The 17,602-nt window shown below is 36.9% G+C and overlaps 1 protein-coding gene across 1 annotated transcript in view; it reads left to right on the top strand.

Annotated features, from left to right (window-relative positions):
- CFAP47 (cilia and flagella associated protein 47) overlaps positions 1 to 17,602 on the top strand; it is a 299,411-nt gene that overhangs the window by 55,028 nt on the left and 226,781 nt on the right. Inside the window, 1 exon segment of the mRNA XM_060086541.1 lies at positions 3,536 to 3,696. Coding sequence (XP_059942524.1) covers positions 3,536 to 3,696 — 161 coding nt within the window.

The following is a 17,602-nucleotide window of genomic DNA, read 5'->3' as shown; positions in this document are numbered from 1 at the left end:
ATGTTTTTCTCAGCATTAGGATACTGTTGCCTCTTTCTCTTTTAATGGTGTATGTGATTCTTTTACTAAGGAACTGTAGAGTATATATAGTTACTCTACCAGAAGAGGAATCCTGCAGAGTTTTGTGGGGTACACATGCCTGGCATATAAGCTAAAGTTAAGATATATTCAGTAAACATTCCTTATGTACTTAAGCTAGATGTCAGATAGGTGCTAGAGATGTAAAAATGAATGAGGCTTAAGGTCCACTAGAAGAGACATAAATAAACAAATAAATGGACTTTATGATATAATGTGAGTAAACATAAGGAACAGAAGTAGTCCCAATCATATTGTAATTAATTGTGCTTATCCAACTGGTGTTTTAAGGATGCATAGTATTTTATCAGGCAATTACAAGTTAGAGAAAGGCCTTCTGACAGAAGAGACACCTTGATAAAGACAGAAGGGAGAAGCGCCAGGTATTGGTTGGAAATGACAAGTCATACAGCTTGCTGAAATATGAAGCTGTACAGCAGAAACTAACACAACATTGTAAAGCAACTATACTCTAATAAAAATTAATTTAAAAAAATCCTGAAGTAATTCAGAGGAAAAAACACCTTACTATATTGAGGAGCAAAGATAAGAATTATATGTGACTTCCTCTGAGAAACTATGCAAGCAAGAAGAGAATGGAGGGAAATACATATAGTGTTGAGAGATAAAAAAAAAAAAAACACCAATCTAGAATTCTGTACCTTGAGAAATTATCCTTCAAAAGTGAAGGAGAAATAAAGACTTTTTCAGAAAAACAAAAATTGAGGGGATTTGTTGCCAATAGACCTGCCTTGAAAGAGATAGTAAAAGAAGTTCTTTAGCGAGAAGAAAAATGTTATAGGTGAGAAACTTAGATCTATATAAAGAAAAGAAGAGCACTAGAGACAAAATAAATAAAGGTAAAATAAGAGTTTTTATTTTTCATATTCTTGATCTGACATTTAAGCTTATTCAACATAATAATGCAACGGTATTTATTTATATATATGTTTATGTATACTTATATGTAAGTGAAATTAATGACAGTAATGAAATAATGACAGTAATCAAACAATTATGCTATAAGTATGTTAAGGAAGGTAGGGAGGAATTAGGATTATTTTGTTATTAAAAAGGTCCGACAAATACTCTGTTATCACTTGTATGTGGAATATAAAAAATAAATGAATATATTGGGTTGGCCAAAAAGTTCTTCTGGATTTTTCCATAAGATGTTATGGGAAAACCCAAATGAACTCTTTGGCCAACCCAGTATATAACAAAACAGGAACAGACTTACATATATAGAGAACAAACTGGTGGTTACCAGTGGGAAGGGGAAAGATAGAGTTGTAGGGGTATCTCATGTATGCACGGCTGGTTCACATTCAAAACTCAATTAACCAGTTTTCTTATCAGTAAAAAAAGGACAATTGGTAGCTTCCTTGCATACTTGGCAAAGTGGAAAGCACTGTGCAAAGTAAAAGCACTAGAGGAATTGAAGGTATATTTTAAATCAGCAAACTATAACTTAAACCAGTGAAATAATATATATTATAGATACAACCCCGAAATATCAGTTTTCTCTGTTAAGAACATTCCTTAGGAATTTATCCTAAGAAAACAAAGGAATAGATAAAGATGTTCATTAGAGCATTACCAATGATGGTGAAATACTGGGAGTAACCTAAATGTCCAGCAATAGGGGATTGGCTAATTAGATTATACTATGAGTTTATTAAGGAATACTATACTTCTAAGAAAATTCATGATATCTTGTTAAATTAAAAAAAAGTACGGATTACAAAATATGTGGTTATATGGCCCCACTTTTGGGTTATGGAAATATATATGTGTATATGAAAAATTGTATGTAGACAAAACATAAACAGTAATGATTTCTGAGTGGGTAGAGTATAGATAATTTGGGGGGGTGATTTTTTTGTGTTCTTACAGTTTTCTTTATGAAGAACATACAACTTTTTTATTAGAAAGAAAAAAATTAAGCCATCACATTAACAGGCTAAAAAAGAAAATATCACATGATTGTATCAGTAGATGCAGAAAAAAAGCATTTTACAAAATCCATTACCCATATATTAAAAAAAAATTCAGTAAATGAGTGATGGAGGGGAACTTCCTCAAGTTGACAGAAAATATCTACGAAAAACCCCCACAGCTAAGATCATTCTTTTTTTTTTTTTTTTTTTTTTTTTTTTGCGGTATGCGGGCCTCCCACTGTTGTGGCCTCTCCCGTTGTGGAGCACAGGCTCCGGACGCGCAGGCTCAGCGGCCATGGCTCACGGGCCCAGCCGCTCCGCGGCATATGGGATCCTCCCAGACCGGGGCACGAACCCGTATCCCCTGCATCGGCAGGCGGACTCTCAACCACTTGCGCCACCAGGGAGGCCCTAGAATTCTTAACATATTTTCCAACTAGGGTACAGTGTTTATAAAGAGTATCTTTTTGTCTTTAGCTTTATAGTTTCCAGTCAAAACACAGTTTTCCAGAATTATTTAGGACACTCCTTACCACCCACACTACCTTTGGTGAGGTTATTTCCTACATTTGCGATATAGCTTGTCACAGTCTACAGTCCATGCTGGGATCCCCAGCATCTTGGTTGATTGTTTTTAATTTACATACCTTTAAGTTCACTCTTTGCAGTATACAGTTGTATGAGATTTTAAAAATGTATAGAATCATTTATTTACTACTTCAGTGCCATACAGAACAGTTTCATTACACTAAAAATTATCTGTATAACCCCTTAGCAATCACCTACTTCTCTTTCCACTGACACTTGGCAGCAATTGATTTTTTTTCCCACCCACAAAATTGTGCATTTCCAGAATGACAGGTAATTTAATTATACAGTATGTAGAAATTTGGGTCTGGCATCTTTCACTTAACAAAATATATTTAATCTTCACTTATGTTTTTGCATGAATTAATATTTTACTTATTTTGTCACTGAATTTTATCCCATTGTATGGATGTACCACAGTTTGTTTATACATTCATTTGTCAATGGAAATCTTGTTTGTTTCTACTTCCATTGCTTGGTGATTATGAACAAAGCTATTATAAACATTCACATACAGATTTTTGTGTGAGCATAAATTTTCAATTTAAAAAAATACCTAAGAGTGGGATTACTGGGTCACTTGGTAGACATATGTTTAACATTATAAGAAGCTGTCAAACTGTCTTCCAAAGTGACTGCACCAATTTGCATTCTCACCATCATGAATGAAGGTTCATGTTACTCTGCGTCCTTGATAACTAGCATAGCTCCTTTGAGTACTTTTCATAGTTGTTGACAGGCTGCGAACATATTTGCATACCCCTTTGTTTGCCTAACATCACTTTTAAAACATTTTATCTACGATTACCACATTTAATTGCTTGACTTTGTGCCTAGGACTGTCAAGTTGCTATAGCAATACAAACTAAATTTATATTGCATGTTATAATCTTTATAAATCTCTTCTTTTATTTTTTATGTGTGAACAGGATCTTGTTTTACGTAATACTTCAAAAAAAAGATGAAGAGTGGAATTTCGATATTAGTAATACTGGTAAACTTTTCGAAGATGGCATATTCAAATTTAGTGTACTGAGTAGGACTCTGTGACCAATTGAAGAGTGTAATGTTTCTATAAATTTCTATCCAGGTAAGTACTTTTTTCTGTATTTGTTGTTTCTATATCAGTTTATCCTTCACATATTTTATCAAGTATATAAAAGTTTAGATTATTTGTTACCATGTTCTTAAAACAGTTTTAAGAAATTTCTTACTAAAATTTTGTGGTAACTGTCATTATAAATGACACCCAGTGATCCTTACCTCCTGGTATTCATGCTGTTATATAGTCCCCTCCCACATCAAATAGAGCTAATATATGACCCATGGGATATTATGGATGTGATGGTGTGTGACTTCTAAGGCTAGATCAGAAAAGGCACTGCAGCATCTGACTTTTCCCCTTGGATTGCTTGCTTTGGGGAAAGCTGGCCAGGATGTCTGTTTATCTATATTTCCACTTTTCTGTTTTTTTTTTTTAATTACAAAAAGTTTTTTGTACCTTTTAATAATTGGTATGGCAAATTTTCTTTCACTAAACATATATTTCAAACATTTTTGGCAATTCTTGCATATTTGCTTTTCTAAATGAACTGTAGATTATTTTTTCCAGTTTCTAGAAAACGGCATGTAATTGAGTTTTTCCCTTCAAAGAATAACATGCTTTTACAGTAATTAAGGTGTCATTTTTTTTTGTTTTTTTTTGTTTTTTTTTTTTTTTTTTTTTGCTGTACGCGGGCCTCTCACTGCTGTGGCCTCTCCCGTTGCGGAGCACAGGCTCCGGAAACACAGGCTCCGTGGCCATGGCTCGCGGGCCCAGCCGCTCCGCGGCATGTGGGATCTTCCGGGATCGGGGCACGAACCCGTGTCCCCTGCATCGGCAGGCGGACTCTCAACCACTGCGCCACCAGGGAAGCCCAAGGTGTCATTTTATATGCATCATTATATAAAGAACAAGAATATCTTTTCCCCACTAAATTATCTTGGTACCTTGTTGAAATGCAGTTGACCATAAACAGAGTTGTTTATTTCTCTTAACCTGGTCTTAGAGAATGGCTTGTGAAGTATTCCCTCCATTTCTGTTTTTGTGAAGATTAATATTAATTCTTCATGAAATGTTTAGTACATTTCACCAATGAAGTTGTTTGTGTTTTGGCTGTTCTATGTGGGAAGTCTTTTGATTCCTACTTCGATCCCTTTCTATGTCTATTCAGATTTTATATTTCTTCTTGAGTCAGTTTAAGTAATTTGTGTCTTTCTAGAAATTTGCACATTTCATCTAGGTTATCTAATTTGTTTGTATACAGCTGTACATTGTGTTTCCTTATAATCCTTCTATTAAATTTCTGAAAAGTTAGTATTATTTTCCCTTTTTTTTATTCATGACTTTTGTAATTTGAATCTTCTCTCTTTTTTCTTTCTTGGTCATTCTTGCTAACGGTTTTTAAAATTTGATAATGTTTTCAAAGACCAACTTTTGATTTTCTTAATTTTTTCCTATACTTTAATTAATTTCTGTTCTAATATTTATTATCTTCTCTATTCTACTTTGTTTGGCTGTAATTTTTCCCCCTTGTCTCTTATGGTGCAAGGTGTTAGGTATTGATTTGAAATATCTTTTAGATGGAGACATTTATAGCTATAAATTTCACTCTGAGCACTGCTTTAGGTGCATCCCATAAATTTTGATATGTTTTGTTTTCCTTTTAATCTACAATTATATTTAAAAATTTACTTTGCCATTTCTTTTTTTTTTTTTTTCTTCACTCTGACGTTTGCTGGTCAACAGTGTGTCCTCAATGGTATTATTCTGAGAACCCACAACTACTGAGCAAGGGGCTTGGGAGCAAGAGAGAAAACATTGTACAATGTATTCATTTCTGTTCTCTCCATCTGGAGGTAGCCTACAGGTTGATTATATTTTAATACTTTTTACATAATATTAGAATGGCACACATTTTCATCGTTTTGATGGGAAGTTTCACTAATCTGGCAGCTATCGTGTTTACTCCTTGTATTTTTCCCTTTTAGTTCTATTCTTTTCAGATACAAAGATGAAGTGTTTAATACTAAATGTGGGGGAAAATAATCATTTTTGATCTATTTCTTCCTCCCACCCATTGCTTTTCTTTCAAAAATATTTTTGTATTTTCTTTTGCTTCTATTATCATGACAAATATTTTATCTGAGCTCTTCCTGCTGTCTTACATTGTTTGTCCTTAAATCATCTGGGATTTGCTCCCAAGAGCAAATTTATTTATTTTATGGCATTTGCTTCCAATAGCAATTTGTTACATTTATCCATTCCATGGTTAAACAGTTCTTATTAATGAGAGATTCTTTTTTTTTTTTTTTTTTTTTTTTTTTTTGCGGTACGTTGGCCTCTCACTGTTGTGGCCTCTGCTGTGCAGAGCACAGGCTCCGGACGCGCAAGCTCAGTGGCCATGGCTCATGGGCCTAGCTTCTCTGTGGCATGTGGGATCTTCCCGGACCGGGGCACGAACCCGTGTCCCCTGCATCGGCAGGCAGACTCTCAATCACTGTGCCACCAGGGAAGCCCAATGAGAGATTCTTAAATTTAATGTTTTGAAGGACTTAAGGATCCTCTCACAATTCAGACTATCTTAACTGTAAAAGTTAATTTATTTGACTCATCTAATGCAAAAACCTAGGAATAAATTTCCTGTCTTTAGGCATGGCTGGAACCAGGTGCTCTAAAGATTACCTGGTTTCTTTCTTATTTTTCAAATCTGCTAAATCATTATCAGAGTCATGTGGTCATTTAAAAAAGGCTTCCATTCTCTCATGTGCAGATCTGTTGAAAAAGAGATTGCTGGGCCTCCCTGGTGGCGCAGTGGTTGAGAGTCCGCCTGCCGATGCAGGGGACACGGGTTCATGCCCCGATCCCGGAGGATCCCACATGCCGCGGAGCGGCTGGGCCCGCGAGCCATGGCCGCGGGGCCTGTGTGTCCGGAGCCTGTGCTCCGCAACGGGAGAGGCCACAGCAGTGAGAGGCCCGCGTACAGCAAAAAAAAAAAAAAAAAAAAGAGATTGCTTCATTCTCACCAGTTTGAACAAAGGCATTGGGCCTGGTTACATTGGTCTAGTGGGTGATATGCCTAGCAATAGGTATCATTTGAATTGCTGAACCTCACTCAAATATCCACTACAAAAGCTTCATCTTTCAGATTGTTATGACTTTTCTCATTGAGAATGTAGGCTTTCCAGCAGTCATCCAATAATTCTGGATAGGCTTTCTTTAAGTCCACAACTAGATGGAAGCTGCATCAGCAAAGGCTTGATTATACTATAATATACTATACACATAGTATATTATATACTATAATATACTGTACTATAATATTTGAGGAATAACACGTGCACATTATAGTATTCTGCTTTTTTGTTATGCTCTTATACTTTAGCATTTAATATGTCATAAATGTGTTTATAGTATTAATGATAATTGGAAGCTATTTTTAATTGGTAAAAATGGCCGACTACTTTGTTTCATCATGATGTATTCTATGGGAGTCTGAACAGTCTTTGGATTCAGACTTTTGAGAGTCAAATTTCAGAGTCAAACAAATTTGTTTGAGAGTCAAACAAATTTCTGTTTGGTAAGCTCCCTAAATACCTGGCTGTCATCAGAAAAATGGACACAAAATTATTGGGATTAAATCACTAATTGAGATAGTGACTGAAAAGGATCAATGTGGTATGTATAATTTTCTGGCTTAGATTTTATGCATGCTTCCCAATGACCATTCCTCTACTTCGCATATATGAATTCTTTATAGTTTCCACTTTAAAACAAGTATAGATATCTAAGGTACAAATCTGAATCAGATCAAAAAGTTTATAATTTTAGAAGAATGTTCGTGGTTGAGTAATGTGTACTTTTGCTGTTATTTGTGATCATCTGTCTTTGCAGTGTGTTCTGTTTTGATTTTTATTGGATTTTTTTAACACCTTTATTGGAGTATAATTGCTTTACAATGGTGTGTTAGTTTCTGCTTTATAACAAAGTGAATCAGTTATACATATACATATGTTCCCATATCTCTTCCCTCTTGTGTCTCCCTCCCTCCCACCCTCTCTATCCCACCCCTCTAGGTGGTCACAAAGCACCGAGCTGATCTCCCTGTGCTATGCGGCTGCTTCCCTCTAGCTATCTGTTTTACATTTGGTAGTGTATATATGTCCATGCCACTCTCTCACTTTGTCACAGCTTACCCTTCCCCCAGTACATATCCTCAAGTCCATTCTCTAGTAGGTCTGTGTCTTTATTCCTGTTTTGCCCCTAGGTTCTTCATGACTTTTTTTTTTTTTTCTTAGATTCCATATATATATGTTAGAATACAGTATTTATTTTTCTCTTTCTGACTTACTTCACTCTGTATGACAGACTCTAGGTCCATCCACCTCACTACAAATAACTCAATTTCGTTTCTTTTTATGGCTGAGTAATATTCCATTGTATATATGTGCCAAATCTTCTTTATCCATTCATCTGTTGATGGACAGTTAGGTTGCTTCCATACCCTGGCTATTTAAAACAGAGCTGCAATGAACATTTTGGTACATGACTCTTTTTGAATTATGGTTTTCTCAGGGTATATGCCCAGTAGTGGGATTGCTGGGTCATATGGTAGTTCTATTTTTAGATTTTTAAGGAACCTCCATACTGTTCTTCATAGTGGCTGTATCAATTTACATTCCCACCAACAGTGCAAGAGGGTTCTCTTTTCTCCACACCCTCTCCAGCATTTATTGTTTCTAGATTTTTTGATGATGGCCATTCTGACCAGTGTGAGATGATATCTCATTGTAGTTTTGATTGGCATTTCTCTAATGATTAATGATGTTGAGCATTCTTTCAGTGTTATGTTGGCAATCTGTATATCTTCTTTGGAGAAATGTCTATTTAGGTCTTCTGCCCATTTTTACATTGGGTTGTTTGTTTTTTTGACAGTGAGCTGCATGAGCTGCTTGTAAGTTTTGGAGATTAACCCTTTCTCAGTTGCTACATTTGCAAAGATGTTCTCCCATTCTGAGGGTTGTCTTTTGGTCTAGTTTATGGTTTCCTTTGCTGTGCAAACGTTTTTAAGTTTCATTCTGTCCCATTTGTTTATTTTTGTTTTTATTTCCATTTCTCTAGGAGGTGGTTCATAAAGGATCTTGCTGTGATTTATGTCATAGAGTGTTCTGCCTATGTTTTCCTCTAAGAGTTTGATAGTGTCTTGCCTTACATTTAGGTCTTTAATCCATTTTGAGTTTATTTTTATGTATGGTGTTAGGGAGTGTTGTAATTTCATACTTTTTGCATGTACCTGTCCAGTTTTCCCAGCACCACTTATTGAAGAGGCTGTCTTTTCTCCACTGTATATTCTTGTCTCCTTTATCAAAGATAAGGTGACCATATGTGCGTGGGTTTATCTCTGGGCTTTCTATCCTGTTCCATTGATCTTTATTTCTGTTTTTGAGCCAGTACCATCCTGTCTTGATTACTGTAGCTTTGTAGTATAGTCTGAAGTCCAGGAGCCTGATTCCTTCAGCTCCATTTTTCGTTCCGAAGATTGCTTTGGCTATTTCAGATCTTTTGTGTTTCCATACAAATTGTGAAATTTTTTGTTCTAGTTCTGTGAAAAATGCCAGTGGTAGTTTGATAGGGATTGCATTGAATCTGTAGATTGCTTTGGGTAGTAGAGTCATTTTCACAATGTTGATTCTTCCAATCCAAGAACATGGTATATCTCTTCATCTATTTGTATCATCTTTAATTTCTTTCATCAGTGTCTTATAATTTTCTGCATACAGGTCTTTTGTCTTCTTAGGTAGGTTTATTTCTAGATATTTTATTCTTTTTGTTGCAATGGTAAATGGTAGTGTTTTCTTAATTTCACTTTCAGATTTTTCATCATTAGTGTATAGGAATGCCAGAGATTTCTGTGCATTTATTTTGTATCCTGCTACTTTACCAAATTCATTGATTAGCTCTAGTAGTTTTCTGGTAGCATCTTTAGGATTCTCTATGTAGAGTATCATGTCACTTGCAAACAGTGGTGGCTTTACTTATTCTTTTCCAATTTGGATTCCTTTTATTTCTTTGCCTTCTCTGATTACTGTGGCGAAGACTTCCAAAACTATGTTGAATAATAGTGGTGACAGTGGGCAACCTTGTCTTGTTCCTTATCTTAGTGGATAGGTTTCAGTTTTTCACCATTGAGGACGATGTTGGCTGTGCATTTGGCATATATGGCCTTTACTATGTTGAGGAAAGTTCCCTCTATGCCTACTTTCTGCAGGGTTTTTATCATAAATGGGTGTTGAATTTTGTCAAAAGCTTTCTCTGCATCGATTGAGAGAAGCATATGGTTTTTCTCCTTCATTTTGTTAATATGGTGTATCACATTGATTGATTTGCGTATATTGAAGAATCCTTGCATTCCTGGAATAAACCCCACTTGATCATGGTGTATGATCCTTTTAATGTGCTGTTGGATTCTGTTTGCTAGTATTTTGTTGAGGATTTTTGCATCTATGTTCATCAGTGATACTGGGCTGTAGTTTTCTTTCTTTGTGACATCCTTGTCTGGTTTTGGTATCAGGGTGATGGTGCCTTGTAAAATGAGTTTGGGAGTGTTCCTCCCTCTGCTATATTTTGGGCGAGTTTCAGAAGGATAGGTGTTAGCTCTTCTCTATATGTTTGATAGAATTCGCCTGTGAAGCCATCTGATCCTGGACTTTTGTTTGTTGGAAGATTTTTAATCACAGTTTCAATTTCAGTGCTTTGATTGGTCTGTTCATATTTTCTATGTCTTCCTGGTTCATTCTCCCCAGGTTGTGCGTTTGTAAGAATTTGTCCATTTCTTCCAGGTTGTCCATTTTATTGGCATAGAGTTTCTTGTAGTAATCTCTCATGATCCTTTGTATTTCTGCAGTGTCAGTTGTTACTTCTCCTTTTTCATTTCTAATTCTATTGAGTTGAGTCTTCTCCCTTCTTTATTTGATGAGTCTGGCTAATGGTTTATCTATTATGTTTATCTTCTCAAAGAACCAGCTTTTAGATTTATTGATCTTTTCTGTCATTTCCTTCATTTCTTTTTCATTTATTTCTCATCTGATCTTTATGATTTCTTTTCCTTCTGCTAACTTTGTGGGTTTTTGTTCTTCTTTCTCTAATTGCTTTAGGTATAAGGTTAGATTGTTTATTTGAGATGTTTCTTGTTTCTTGAGGTAGGATTGTATTGCTATAAGCTTCCCTCTTAGAACTGCTTTTGCTGCATCCCATAGGTTTTGTTTTCATTGTCATTTGCTTCTAGGTATTTTTTGATTTCCTCTTTCATTTCTTCAGTCATCTCTTAGTTATTTAGTAGTGTATTGTTTAGCCTCCATGTGTCTGTATTTTGTACAGATTTTTTCCTGTAATTGGTATCTAGTCTCATAGCGTTTTTGTCGGAAAAGATACTTGATACGATTGCAATTTTCTTAAATTTACTAAGGCTTGATTTGTGACCCAAGATATGATCTATCCTGGAGAATGTTCCATGAGCACTTGAGAAGAAAGTGTATTCTGTTGTTTTTGCATGGAATGTCTTATAAATATCAATTAAGTTCATCTTCTTTAATGTGTCATTTAAAGCTTGTGTTTCCTTATTTATTTTCATTTTGGATGATCTGTCCATTGGTGAAAGTGGGGTGTTAAAGTCCCCTACTATGATTGTGTTACTGTCAATTTCCCCTTTTATGGCTGTTAGTATTTGCCTTATGTATTGAGGTGCTCCTATGTTGGGTGCATAAATATTTACAATTGTTATATCTTCTTCTTGGATTGATCCCTTGATCATTATGTAGTGTCCTTGTCTCTTGTAATAGTCTTTATTTTAAAGTCTATTTTGTTTGATATGAGAATTGCTTCTCCAGCTTTCTTTTGATTTCCATTTTCATGGAGTATGTTTTTCCATCCCCTCACTTTCAGTCTGTATGTGTCCCTAGGTCTAAAGTGGGTCTCTTGTAGACAGCATATATATGGGTCTTGTTTTTGTATCCATTCAGCCAGTCTGTGTCTTTTGGTGGGAGCAATTTAATACATTTACATTTAAGGTAAGTATCAATATGTATATTCCTATTCCCATTTTCTTATTTGTTTTGGGTTTGTTATTGTAGGTCTTTTTCTTCTTTTGTGATTCCTGCCTAGAGAAGTTCCTTTAGCATTTGTTGTAAAGCTGGTTTGGTGGTGCTGAACTCTCTTAGCTTTTGCTTGTCTGTGAAGGTTTTAATTTCTCCATCAAATCTGAATGAGATCCTTGCTGGGTAGAATAATCTTGGTTGTAGGTTTTTCTCCTTCATCACTTTAAATATGTCTTGCCACTCCCTTCTGGCTTGCAGAGTTTCTGCTGAAAGATCAGCTGTTAGCCTTGTGGAGATTCCCTTGTGTGTTATTTGTTGTTTTTCCCTTGCTGCTTTTTTTTTTTTTTTTTTTTTTTGCGGTATGTGGGCCTCTCACTGTTGTGGCCTCTCCCGTTGTGGAGCACAGGCTCCGGATGCACAGGCTCAGCAGCCATGGCTCACGGGCCCAGCCGCTCCGCGGCATGTGGGATCCTCCCGGACCAGGGCATGAACCCGCGTCCCCTACATCGGCAGGCGGACTCTCAACCACTGCGCCACCAGGGAAGCCCTCCCTTGCTGCTTTTAATATGTTTTCTTTGTATTTAATTTTTGACAGTTTGATTAATATGTGTCTTGGCATGTTTCTCCTTGGATTTATCCCGTATGGGACTCTGTGCTTCCTGGACTTGATTAACAATTTCCTTTCCCATATTAGGGAAGTTTTCAACTATAATCTATTCAAATATTTTCTCAGTCTCTTTCTCTTCTTCTTCTGGGACCCCTATAATTCGAATGTTGGTGCGTTTAATGTTGTCCCAGAGGTCTCTGAGACTGTCCTCAGTTCTTTTCATTCTTTTTTCTTTCTTCTGCTCTGAAGCAGTTATTTCCACTATTTTATCTTCCAGGTCACTTATCCGTTCTTCTGCCTCAGTTATTCTGCTATTGATCCCTTCTAGAAAACGTTTAATTTCATTTATTGCGTTGTTCATCATTGTTTGTTTGCTCTTTAGTTCTTGTAGGTCCTTGTTAAACGTTTCTTGTATTTTCTCTATTTCCAAGATTTTGGATCATCTTTACTATCATTATTCTGAATTCTTTTTCTGGTAGACTGCCTATTTCCTCTTCATTTATTAGGTCTGGTGGGTTTTTATCTTGTTCCTTCATCTGCTCTGTGTTTTTCTGTCTTCTCATTTTGCTTAACTTACTGTTATTGGGGTCTCCTTTTCGCAGGCTGCAGGTTTATAGTTCCCGTTGTTTTTGGTGTCTGTCCCCAGTGGCTAAAGTTGCTTCAGGCTGGGGTTAAAGGAGCAGCTGATTCAGGGGCTCTGGCTCACTCAAGCTGGCGGGAGGGAGGGGTACGGATGCGGGGCGAGCCTGCGGTGGCAGAGACCGGTGTGACGTTGCACCAGCCTGAGGCGCGCCGTGTGTTCTCCCGGCTAAGTTGTCCCTGGATTACGGGACCCTGGCAGTGGCGGGCTGCCCAGGCTCCCGGGAGGGGAGGTGTGGAGAGTGACCTGTGCTTGCACACAGGCTTCTTCGTGGTGGCAGCATCGGCCTTAGCGTATCATGCCCGCCTCTGGGGTCCGCGCTGATAGCTGCGGCTCGCACCGTCTCTGGAGCTCCTTTAAGCAGCGCTCTTAATCCCCTCTCCTCGCGCACCAGGAAAGAAAGAGGCAAGAAGTCTCTTGCCTCTTCAGCAGCTCCCGACTTTTTCCTGGACTCCCTCCCGTCTAGCCATGGCGCACTAGCCCCTTCAGGCTGTGTTCACGCAGCCAACCCCAGTCCTCTCCCTGCGATCCGACCGAAGCCCGAGCCTCAGCTCCCAGCCCCGCCCACGCCGGCGGGTGAGCAGACAAGCCTCTCGGGCTGGTGAGTGCCGGTCGGCACCGATCCTCTGTGCGGAAATCTCTCCGGTTTGCCCTTTGCACCCCTGTTGCTGTGCTTTCCTCCACGGCTCCAAAGCTTCCCCCCTCTGCCACCCGCAGTCTCCGCCCGCGAAGGGGCTTCCTAGTGTGTGGATACCTTTCCTCCTTCACGGCTCCCTCCCACTGGTGCAGGTCCCATCCCTATCCTTTTGTCTCTGTTTATTCTTTTTTCTTTTGCCCTACCCAGGATGTGGGAAGTTTCTTGCCTTTTGGGAGGTCTGAGGTCTTCGGTCTTCTGCCAGCGTTCAGTAGGTGTTCTATAGGAGAGTTCCACATGTAGATGTATTTCTGAGGTATCTGTGGGAAGGAAAGTGATCTCCGCATCTTACTGTTCCGCCATCTTGAAGCTCCTCCTGCCATTTCTTAAGAATTCGTTTTTTGGGAGTGTGTTGTTTAATTTTCACGTATTTGAGAATTTCCAAAATTTCACTTTATTATTGATTTCTATTTTTATTCCATTGTTGTTGCAGAACATACTTTGTATGGTTTCCGTCATTTTTAATATATTGAGGCTTACCTTACACAATAAAGTATGGTCTACCCAGGAGAATGTTCCACATGCCCTTGAGAAGTGTATGTATTTTGCTCTTGTTGGGTGGAATGTTCCATAGATGTGTGTTCGGTCTAGTTCATTTACAGTATTGTTTAAGTCTGTTATTTCTTTAGTGATTCTACCTACTTGACTTACCCACAATTGGGAGTGGAGTATTGAAGCTTTATAGGGTTATTATTTAATTATTTGTTTGTGCTTTCAGTTCTGCCAGGTTTTCGTCATGTACTTTGTGGCTCTGTTAAGTGAATATTTGATTAAAATTGTTATATCTTTTTTATGATTTGTCCTCTTATCCGTACATATAATGTCCTTATTTATCTATAGTAGCAATTTTTTTCTTAATATTTATGTTTTTCTAAATTTATCATAGCCACCACAGCTCTTGTTTAGTTATTATTTGCCTGTATATCCTTTCTCTATCCTTTTACTTTCAACTGAATTGTGTTTCTGAATCTAAACGTGTCTCCTGTAGATTACATGAATTTGGATTATTTTTTAAAGTTTATTTTACTTATCTCAGCCTTTTCATTGCTGTACTGAATTATTTTATATTTACTGATTAATTACTAATGAAGTTAAGGAAAGATTTACATCTGTCTTTTTGCTTACATTTAACTTCCCTTGTTGTTTCTTTCATAATAAAATTCTGAGGTATTTTCTTAGTGACTTCCCTGGAAAATACTAGTAACATGTTACTTTTTTAAATGTAATTGAGAATAATACCAAGTTCATTTCAACAGTATGCAAAAACTTTGCTCCAATATAGCATCCCCTTCCTTTGTACTATTATTGTCATGCAAATTACATCTTTGCACAATATAATCCCATCAACACAGTTTTATACTACTTTCTTTTACTTTTTTTCTGTGTAGTTTTAAGGGTTTTTTTCCTTTTATTGAAGTTTAGTTGTACAATATTATATAAGTTACAGGCATATAATATAATGATTCACAATTTTTAAAGGTATACACCATTTATAGTTATTATAAAATATTGGCTATATTCCCCATACTGTACAATATATCCTTGTAGCTTATTTTATACCTAATAATTTGTACTTTTTAATCCCCTACTCCTATATTGCCCCTGCCCCCCTCACCACTGGTAACCACTAGTTTGTCTCTGTATCTGGGAGTCTGCTTCTTTTTTGTTATATTCACTAATTCGTTGTATTTTTTTTTTTTTTTTTTTTTCGGTATGCGGGCCTCTCACTGTTGTGGCCTCTCCTGTTGCGGAGCACAGGCTCCGGACGCGTAGGCCCAGCGGCCATGGCTCACGGGCCCAGCTGCTCCGCGGCATATGGGATCCTCCCAGACCGGGGCACGAACCCGTATCCCCTGCATCGGCAGGCGGACTCTCAACCACTGCGCCACCAGGGAGGCCCCGTTGTATTTTTTTTTCAGATTCCACATATGAATGATACCATACAGTATTTGTCTTTCTCCATCTGACTTATATAACTTAGCATAATGCCCTTGAAGTACATCCATGTTGCTGCAGCCACTGTGGAAGACAGTATGGAGGTTTCTCAAAAAACTAAAAACAGAACTGCCATATGACCCAGCAGTTCTACTCCTGGGTATACATGCGAAAAAAATAAAAAACACTAATTCGAAAAGATACATGCACCCAAATGTTTGTAGCAGCATTATTTACAATTGCCAAGATATGGAAGCACCCTAAATGTTCATCAACAGATGAATGGATAAAGATGTGGTGTGTGTATATATATATATATATATATATATATATATATATATATATATATATATATATATATATAATGGAATACTACTCAGCCATAAAAAGAAAAGAAATTTTGCCATTTGCAGCACCATGGATGGACTTGGAGGGCATTATGCTAAGTGAAATAAGTATGCATTTTAAAAAAATCAGGTAATCAAGGAAAATAAAAACAAAACTACTTTTATATTATCATTTATATTTACTCATATATTTACCTTTACTTCTTTATTTTTTTCTGTGATCCAGTTTACTGTCTAGTATCCTTTTATTTCAGTTTCACGGGCTTCCTTTAGTATTTCTTCTAGAAAAGGTCTGCTGGTGATGAAGTCTATCAGTTTTTGTTTATCTGGGAATGTCCTAATTCCTTCCTGATTTCTGAAGGATAATTTTGTTGGATATAGAATTCTTGGTTGACAGTCTTTTTCTTTCAGTACTTTAAATATGTCTTCATACTGCATTCAGGCCTTCATGGTTTTTGATAAGTCAGCTGTTCACATTATTGAAGATCCCATATATATAATGAGTCACTTTTCTTTTTCTGCTTTGAAGGCTCTTTCCTTTGGTTTTTGGCCATTTGACAAATATGTCTGAGAGTAGATCTCTTTGAATTTGTTACATGCAATTCATTGAAATTTTTACATGTTTCGGTTAATGGTTTTCATCAAATTTTTTATGGTTTTGGCCATTATTTCTTCAAATAGTCTTTCTGCCCTCTCTTTCTCTATCTCTGGGATTCTTGTTTTGTGTATATTGGTTTACTTGGTGTTGTCCTATAGATCTTTGAGGCTCTGTTCAGTTTTCTTCTGTTCCTCACACTGGAGGAACTCAACTGACATTTTTTTCATGTTGGCTGATTCTTTCTTTAGTCAGTTTAGATCTACTGGTGAAACCATGTTGAATGAATTTTTCATTTCATTTACTGTACATCAACTCCGCAATTTATGTATAATATATATTTATATATAAATGTGTGTGTGTGTATGTGCAATGTTTGAACTTTCTCAGGGACAGGTTCTACTGACAGTCTTTTTTCCTGTGTATAGATCATTCACTGTTGGTCTTTCGTGTGTCTCAAAATTTTATTTTTGAAAGTGGGGCATTATAAGTAATGTAATATGGCTACCATGGAAATGAGAACTTCACTTCCACTCAGTAGTTGTTGCAATTTTTGGTTTGTTGTTATTATTGTTACTGTTTGTTTGTTTAATGACATTACAGAACTAATTCTGTAAGATTTGTATTCTTTTCCTTATGTGTCCACTGAACTCTCAATTTAGTGCTCATCTAATGATTAAACAGTGATTTCCTTAAATGCTTTAAATCAATAAGTTGCCCATACTTTGCTGAGGGATTCTGTGCATGTGTTGGGGCATGTCATTGATGGATGAATGGACAAAGAAGATATGGTATATCCTTACAATGGAATATTATTCATCATTAAAAAAGGGGACTTCCCTGTCTGTCTAGTGGTTAAGACTCCACGCTTCCACTGCAGAGGTTGTGTGTTGGATCCATGTTGGGGGAACTAAGATCCCACATGCTGCAGGGCACAGCCAAAAAAAAAAAAAGGAAACCCTGTAATGTGTGACATGTTTGAATCTTGAGAACACTGTGCTAAGTGAAATAAGCCAGTCACAGAAAGACAAATACTATGTGATTCT

Source organism: Mesoplodon densirostris, chromosome X (genome assembly GCF_025265405.1).
Source record: "Mesoplodon densirostris isolate mMesDen1 chromosome X, mMesDen1 primary haplotype, whole genome shotgun sequence".
NCBI lineage: Eukaryota > Metazoa > Chordata > Mammalia > Artiodactyla > Ziphiidae > Mesoplodon > Mesoplodon densirostris.
The sequence above is the reverse complement of the archived record's forward strand: the minus strand, read 5'-3'. Positions and strand labels throughout refer to the sequence as shown.